Source organism: Cherax quadricarinatus, chromosome 87 (assembly GCF_038502225.1).
Source record: "Cherax quadricarinatus isolate ZL_2023a chromosome 87, ASM3850222v1, whole genome shotgun sequence".
Classification (NCBI taxonomy): domain Eukaryota; kingdom Metazoa; phylum Arthropoda; class Malacostraca; order Decapoda; family Parastacidae; genus Cherax; species Cherax quadricarinatus.
This window is the reverse complement of record NC_091378.1, coordinates 5,399,925-5,408,531: the sequence shown is the minus strand read 5'-3', so window position 1 is coordinate 5,408,531 and position 8,607 is coordinate 5,399,925. Positions and strand designations below refer to the sequence as shown.

At 50.0% G+C, this 8,607-nt stretch overlaps 1 protein-coding gene across 1 annotated transcript in view; it reads right to left on the bottom strand.

The window, feature by feature from the left end:
- Positions 1–314: 314 nt before the first annotated feature.
- LOC128703830 (uncharacterized) overlaps positions 315–8,607 on the bottom strand; it is a 54,834-nt gene continuing 46,541 nt past the window's right edge. The window contains exon 3 of the mRNA XM_070103707.1: positions 315–1,300. Coding sequence (XP_069959808.1) covers positions 565–1,053 — 489 coding nt within the window. The 5' untranslated portion in view covers positions 1,054–1,300 and the 3' untranslated portion in view covers positions 315–564. The remainder of the gene's footprint in view (positions 1,301–8,607) is intronic.

Below are 8,607 nucleotides of genomic sequence, written 5' to 3'. Positions count from 1 at the left end.
AAATACCACCATCAGGGGACACATATGTGGTTGGTTTATAGTGCTTAATGACTATCGATTACTGGAGGGTCATTAAGTCAGCATGTCACCTGTACACCACTAGCCAAGGACACTTTATTACTCTGATATATATCGTCTCACCTCACATATACACTGCTACTCACAGTGTATGTACGTTAACATATGCTATTTAGAGCAAAACTAGCCAACACTGCTAATTTCGCCATTGTTTACTTTCAATTTCGGGTCTTTAAGAAAACAAATGAATCTCGGGAATTTTTATGTCATGTTTAAGAAGGAACATGTATCTTTGATTGTTTAAGTAATTTCTGCCATTATCTTCAGTGTTGTCGGTATTAACTTGGTAAATTCTCACCTGGTTAAATGGTTATAATTATATATCCTAAATTTTGAAAGGGGTGAAGGGATAAGCCGGTGGAAGGCCTCGCTCAGACGACCAAAAGCTCCGGAGGTGGGTCATCAGTTGACTAAGACCCGCGTCAGGAAATACTTGTCCTGTTTCCTGACGAATCTTACCTAACCTAAGTTCTTAGCGCTTAGTGTTCATTCACAGCAGTAGTTGTAGGTGACAGCAGTAGCTGTAGCTGACACAGCAGTAGCTGTAGCTGACACAGCAGTAGCTGTAGCTGACACAGCAGTAGCTGTAGCTGACACAGCAGTAGCTGTAGCTGACACAGCAGTAGCTGTAGCTGACACAGTAGTAGTTGTAGTTGACACAGCAGTAGCTGTAGTTGACACAGCAGTAGCTGTAGCTGACACAGCAGTAGCTGTAGCTGACACAGCAGTAGCTGTAGCTGACACAGCAGTAGCTCTAGCTGACACAGCAGTAGCTGTATCTGACACAGCAGTAGCTGTAGCTGACACAGCAGTAGCTGTAGCTGACACAGCAGTAGCTGTAGCTGACACAGCAGTAGCTGTAGCTGACACAGCAGTAGCTGTAGCTGACACAGCAGTAGCTGTAGCTGACACAGCAGTAGCTCTAGCTGACACAGCAGTAACTGTATCTGACACAGCAGTAGCTGTAGCTGACATAGCAGTAGCTCTTACGCTACGGCACGTTACGAAATATTCTTATATTTTCAGTTGTTGTTGGTGGTGTTGGAGATTGACTGACGGAGGTGGCAGTGTTGGAGATTGACTAACTGAGATGGCAGTGTTGGAGATAAGGTGATCAGTGGTGGTGGTGTTGGAGGCGATATGGTCACATTCAGGGCCTTTCCCTGGACCCTGCCGGGGGCGTCGTGCCCTCATCAGGTCCACCAGTTCCTCGGGTTTCAACCTAAAAAAAAAAATCCTCCGAAGATAAATCCGACAACGTGAGGAGAGACGCCAGTCATTTGTCTCTGGCCGCCAAATGACAGCGAGATGACGCGCGCCAAGCGTGGTCTTGGCCCGTCCCTCTGTCCTCCTTGACGGTGATATACTCCCTCCATTCATCCCTCCACGTCTTCCTCAACGAGAAAAATGGAAAAGAACGGCAGATAACAAGAAGATCAGAATCAGGCAGGCCGGTGAAAAATGGTGGTGAATGGAGGGTGGAGTGTGGCGCAAGCCTCGGCTACTTTGTTTTTCATCCCGGCCGCCATCTTGTCACTTTGTAAACAAATCTCCGCCATTTATTACGTTCGTTAGTGAAGGAATTTCTCCATTTAGCCTAAGATAATGAATAAACTCGCGTGAATGTATTAAAAGACTCGATATTGTTTAAAGAAAATTGTTTTATGTATTGAAATAAATAAAAAAATCAGAAAAGAAAACGAATCTCAAAAACAAGTATTCAAATCAGATTTTTTTCAAATTCAGAGAAGAATTTTTTTTAAGTCAAAATATAATATTATTATTTTGTGAATGAAGAAAAAAAAAGGGATTTAAAATATTAGAAAATAATAATGAAAATTTTCTGAAAAATTTTTTTATCAAGAAAATTCAGAAAAAAAATCATCTCACTATATAGAAGTAGTGAACAGTGCCAGGCACTCCCCTCTCACTATATAGAAGTAGTGAACAGTGCCAGGCACTCCCCTCTCACTATATAGAAGTAGTGAACAGTGCCAGGCACTCCCCTCTCACTATATAGAAATAGTGGACAGTGCCAGGCACTCCCCTCTCACTATATAGAAGTAGTGGACAGTGTCAGGCACTCCCCTCTCACTATATAGAAGTAGTGAACAGTGCCAGGCACTCCCCTCTCACTATATAGAAGTAGTGGACAGTGTCAGGCACACCCCTCTCACTATATAGAAATAGTGAACAGTGCCAGGCACTCCCCTCTCACTATATAGAAGTAGTGGACAGTGCCAGGCACTCCCCTCTCACTATATAGAAATAGTGGACAGTGCCAGGCACTCCCCTCTCACTATATAGAAGTAGTGGACAGTGCCAGGCACTCCCCTCTCACTATATAGAAGTAGTGGACAGTGCCAGGCACTCCCCTCTCACTATATAGAAGTAGTGGACAGTGCCAGGCACTCCCCTCTCACTATATAGAAATAGTGGACAGTGCCAGGCACTCCCCTCTCACTATATAGAAGTAGTGGACAGTGTCAGGCACTCCCCTCTCACTATATAGAAGTAGTGAACAGTGCCAGGCACTCCCCTCTCACTATATAGAAGTAGTGGACAGTGTCAGGCACTCCCCTCTCACTATATAGAAATAGTGAACAGTGCCAGGCACTCCCCTCTCACTATATAGAAGTAGTGGACAGTGCCAGGCACTCCCCTCTCACTATATAGAAATAGTGGACAGTGCCAGGCACTCCCCTCTCACTATATAGAAGTAGTGGACAGTGTCAGGCACTCCCCTCTCACTATATAGAAGTAGTGAACAGTGCCAGGCACTCCCCTCTCACTATATAGAAGTAGTGGACAGTGTCAGGCACTCCCCTCTCACTATATAGAAATAGTGAACAGTGCCAGGCACTCCCCTCTCACTATATAGAAGTAGTGGACAGTGCCAGACACTCCCCTCTCACTATATAGAAGTAGTGAACAGTGCCAGACACTCCCCTCTCACTATATAGAAATAGTAGACAGTGCCAGGCACTCCTCTCTCACTATATAGAAGTAGTTGACAGTACCAGGCACTCCCTCTCACTATATAGAAGTAGTGGACAGTGCCAGGCACTCCCTCTCTCTATATAGAAGTAGTGGACAGTGTCAGGCACTCCCTCTCACTATAAAAAAGTAGTGGGCAGTGCCAGGCACTCCCTTTCACTATGTAGAAGTAGTTGACAGTGCCAGGCACTCCCTTTCACTATATAGAAGTAGTGGACAGTGCCAGGCACTCCATCTCACTATAAAGAAGTAGTGGACAGTGCCAGGCACTCCCTCTCACTATATAGAAGTAGTGGACAGAGTCAGGCACTCCCCTCTCACTATATAGAAGTAATGGACAGTGCCAGGCACTCCCTCTCACTATATAGAAATAGTGGACAGTGCCAGGCACTCCCTCTCACTATATAGAAGTAGTGGACAGTGCCAGGCACTCCCTCTCACTATAGAAGTAGTGGACAGTGCCAGGCACTCCCTCTCTCTATATAGAAGTAGTGGACAGTGTCAGGCACTCCCTCTCACTATAAAAAAGTAGTGGCCAGTGCCAGGCACTCCATCTCACTATATAGAGGTAGTGAACAGTGCCAGGCACTCACTCTCACTATACAGAAGTAGTGGACAGTGCCAGGCACTCCCTCTCACTATACAGAAGTAGTGGACAGTGCCAGACACTTTTTCTCACAATATAGAGGTGATGGACAGTGCCAGGCACTCTCTCTCACAATACAGAGGTGACGGGCAGTGCCTAGGCACTCTCTCTCACTGTATAGAAGTGACGGGCAGTGCCCAGGCCCTCCCCATCACTATATAAAAGTGACGGGCAGTGCCCAGGCACTCCCTCTCACTATATAAAAGTGACGGGCAGTGCCCAGGCACTCCCTCTCACTATATAGAAGTAACGGGCAGTGCCCAGGCACTCCCTCTCACTATATAGAAGTGACAGGCAGTGCCTAGGCACTCCCTCTCACTATACAGAAGTGACGGGCAGTGTCCAGGCACTCCCTCTCACTATATAGAATTGACGGGCAGTGCCCAAGCACTCCCTCTCACTATATAGAAGTGACGGGCAGTGCTCAGGCACTCCCTCTCACTATATAAAATTGACGGGCAGTGCCCAGGCACTCCCTCTTACTATATAGAAGTGACGGGCAGTGCCCAGGCACTCCCTCTCACTATATAGAAGTGACGGGCAGTGCCCAGGCACTCCCTCTCACTATATAGGAGTGACGGGCAGTGCCCAGGCACTCCCTCTCACTATATAAAAGTGACGGGCAGTGCCCAGACACTCCCTCTCACTATGTAGAAGTGACGGGCAGTGCCCAGGCACTCCCTCTCACTATATAGAAGTGACGGGCAGTGCCCAGGCACTCCCTCTCACTATATAGAATTGACGGGCAGTGCCCAGGCACTCCCTTTCACTATATAGAAGTGACGGGAAGTGCCCATGCACTCCCTCTCACTATATAGAAGTGACGGGCAGTGCCCAGGCTATCCCTCTCACTATATAGAAGTGACGGGCAGTGCCCAGGCTATCCCTCTCACTATATAGAAGTGACGGGCAGTGCCCAGGCACTCCCTCTCACTATATAGAAGTGACGGGCAGTGCCCAGGCACTCCCTCTCACTATATAGAAGTGACGGGCAGTGCCCAGGCACTCCCTCTCACTATATAGAATTGACGGGCAGTGCCCAGGCACTCCCTTTCACTATATAGAAGTGACGGGCAGTGCCCAGGCACTCCCTCTCACTATATAGAAGTGACGGGCAGTGCCCAGGCTCTCCCTCTCACTATATAGAATTGACGGGCAGTGCCCAGGCACTCCCTTTCACTATATAGAAGTGACGGGCAGTGCCCAGGCACTCCCTCTCACTATATAGAAGTGACGGGCAGTGCCCAGGCTATCCCTCTCACTATATAGAAGTGACGGGCAGTGCCCAGGCTATCCCTCTCACTATATAGAAGTGACGGGCAGTGCCCAGGCACTCCCTCTCACTATATAGAAGTGACGGGCAGTGCCCAGGCACTCCCTCTCACTATATAGAAGTGACGGGCAGTGCCCAGGCACTCCCTCTCACTACATAAAAGTGACGGGCAGTGCCCAGGCACTCCCTCTCACTACATAAAAGTGACGGGCAGTGCCCAGGCACTCCCTCTCACTACATAAAAGTGACGGGCAGTGCCCAGGCACTCCCTCTCACTACATAACAGTGACGGGCAGTGCCCAGGCACTCCCTCTCACTACATAACAGTGACGGGCAGTGCCCAGGCACTCCCTCTCACTACATAAAAGTGACGGGCAGTGCCCAGGCACTCCCTCTCACTACATAACAGTGACGGGCAGTGGCCAGACACTCCCTCTCACTACATAACAGTGACGGGCAGTGCCCAGGCACTCCCTCTCACTACATAACAGTGACGGGCAGTGGCCAGGCACTCCCTCTCACTACATAACAGTGACGGGCAGTGCCCAGACACTACCTCTCACTACATAACAGTGACGGGCAGTGCCCAGGCACTCCCTCTCACTACATAAAAGTGACGGGCAGTGCCCAGACACTCCCTCTCACTACATAACAGTGACGGGCAGTGCCCAGGCACTCCCTCTCACTACATAACAGTGACGGGCAGTGCCCAGGCACTCCCTCTCACTACATAAAAGTGACGGGCAGTGCCCAGGCACTCCCTCTCACTACATAAAAGTGACGGGCAGTGCCCAGGCACTCCCTCTCACTACATAAAAGTGACGGGCAGTGGCCAGACACTCCCTCTCACTACATAACAGTGACGGGCAGTGCCCAGGCACTCCCTCTCACTACATAACAGTGACGGGCAGTGCCCAGGCACTCCCTCTCACTACATAACAGTGACGGGCAGTGCCCAGGCACTCCCTCTCACTACATAACAGTGACGGGCAGTGCCCAGGCACTCCCTCTCACTACATAACAGTGACGGGCAGCGCCCAGGCACTCCCTCTCACTACATAAAAGTGACGGGCAGTGCCCAGGCACTCCCTCTCACTACATAACAGTGACGGGCAGTGGCCAGGCACTCCCTCTCACTACATAACAGTGACGGGCAGTGCCCAGACACTCCCTCTCACTACATAACAGTGACGGGCAGTGCCCAGGCACTCCCTCTCACTACATAAAAGTGACGGGCAGTGCCCAGGCACTCCCTCTCACTACATAACAGTGACGGGCAGTGCCCAGGCACTCCCTCTCACTACATAACAGTGACGGGCAGTGCCCAGGCACTCCCTCTCACTACATAACAGTGACGGGCAGTGCCCAGGCACTCCCTCTCACTACATAACAGTGACGGGCAGTGCCCAGGCACTCCCTCTCACTACATAAAAGTGACGGGCAGTGCCCAGGCACTCCCTCTCACTACATAACAGTGACGGGCAGTGCCCAGGCACTCCCTCTCACTACATAACAGTGACGGGCAGTGCCCAGGCACTCCCTCTCACTACATAACAGTGACGGGCAGTGCCCAGGCACTCCCTCTCACTACATAACAGTGACGGGCAGTGCCCAGGCACTCCCTCTCTCTACATATAAGTGACGGGCAGTGCCCAGACACTCCCTCTCACTACATAAAAGTGACGGGCAGTGCCCAGGCACTCCCTCTCACTACATAAAAGTGACGGGCAGTGGCCAGACACTCCCTCTCACTACATAACAGTGACGGGCAGTGCCCAGGCACTCCCTCTCACTACATAACAGTGACGGGCAGTGCCCAGGCACTCCCTCTCACTACATAACAGTGACGGGCAGTGCCCAGGCACTCCCTCTCACTACATAACAGTGACGGGCAGTGCCCAGGCACTCCCTCTCACTACATAACAGTGACGGGCAGCGCCCAGGCACTCCCTCTCACTACATAAAAGTGACGGGCAGTGCCCAGGCACTCCCTCTCACTACATAACAGTGACGGGCAGTGGCCAGGCACTCCCTCTCACTACATAACAGTGACGGGCAGTGCCCAGACACTCCCTCTCACTACATAACAGTGACGGGCAGTGCCCAGGCACTCCCTCTCACTACATAAAAGTGACGGGCAGTGCCCAGGCACTCCCTCTCACTACATAACAGTGACGGGCAGTGCCCAGGCACTCCCTCTCACTACATAACAGTGACGGGCAGTGCCCAGGCACTCCCTCTCACTACATAACAGTGACGGGCAGTGCCCAGGCACTCCCTCTCACTACATAACAGTGACGGGCAGTGCCCAGGCACTCCCTCTCACTACATAAAAGTGACGGGCAGTGCCCAGGCACTCCCTCTCACTACATAACAGTGACGGGCAGTGCCCAGGCACTCCCTCTCACTACATAACAGTGACGGGCAGTGCCCAGGCACTCCCTCTCACTACATAACAGTGACGGGCAGTGCCCAGGCACTCCCTCTCACTACATAACAGTGACGGGCAGTGCCCAGGCACTCCCTCTCTCTACATATAAGTGACGGGCAGTGCCCAGACACTCCCTCTCACTACATAAAAGTGACGGGCAGTGCCCAGGCACTCCCTCCCACTACATAAAAGTGACGGGCAGTGCCCAGGCACTCCCTCTCACTACATAACAGTGACGGGCAGTGCCCAGGCACTCCCTCTCACATAATAACGGGGTAATCAGCTTTAGATTACTCATTAATCTGCCATAAAACCAATTTGTAGAGATATATTTACCGTCTGGCCTCACTCTACCCTCTTTCTGGGGGAGATTCTTCTTTATTGCCTTACACCCGCCCACTGCCGCCCACTGCCGCCCACTGCCGCCCACTGCAGCATACTGCCACCCATCTTGCCGCCCACACCCTCTTCGGGCGCCCATCACATCATCCGTGACACTGTACACTGTACACTGTACACTATACACTATACACTATACACTGTACACTGTACACTGTACACTGTACACTGTACACTGTACACTGTACACTATACACTGTACACTATACACTGTACACTGTACACTGTACACTATACACTATACACTGTACACTGTACACTGTACACTGTACACTGTACACTATACACTATACACTATACACTGTACACTGTACACTGTACACTGTACACTGTACACTGTACACTGTACACTATACACTGTACACTGTACACTGTACACTGTACACTGTACACTATACACTATACACTATACACTGTACAGTGTACAGTGTACACTGTACACTGTACAGTGTACACTGTACAGTGTACAGTGTACAGTGTACACTGTACACTGTACAGTGTACACTGTACAGTGTACAGTGTACAGTGTACACTGTACACTGTACACTGTACACTGTACACTATACACTATACACTATACACTGTACAGTGTACAGTGTACACTGTACACTGTACACTATACACTATACACTATACAGTGTACAGTGTACACTGTACACTGTACACTACCAGTCAAGAAAAGTTTAATACCTATAAGAGTAATTAATATAAACTATCACTGTTAACATTGTGAGACATATTCACCTCTGTGTACCCAGGGGAACATATCTCTACTGAAGAAAG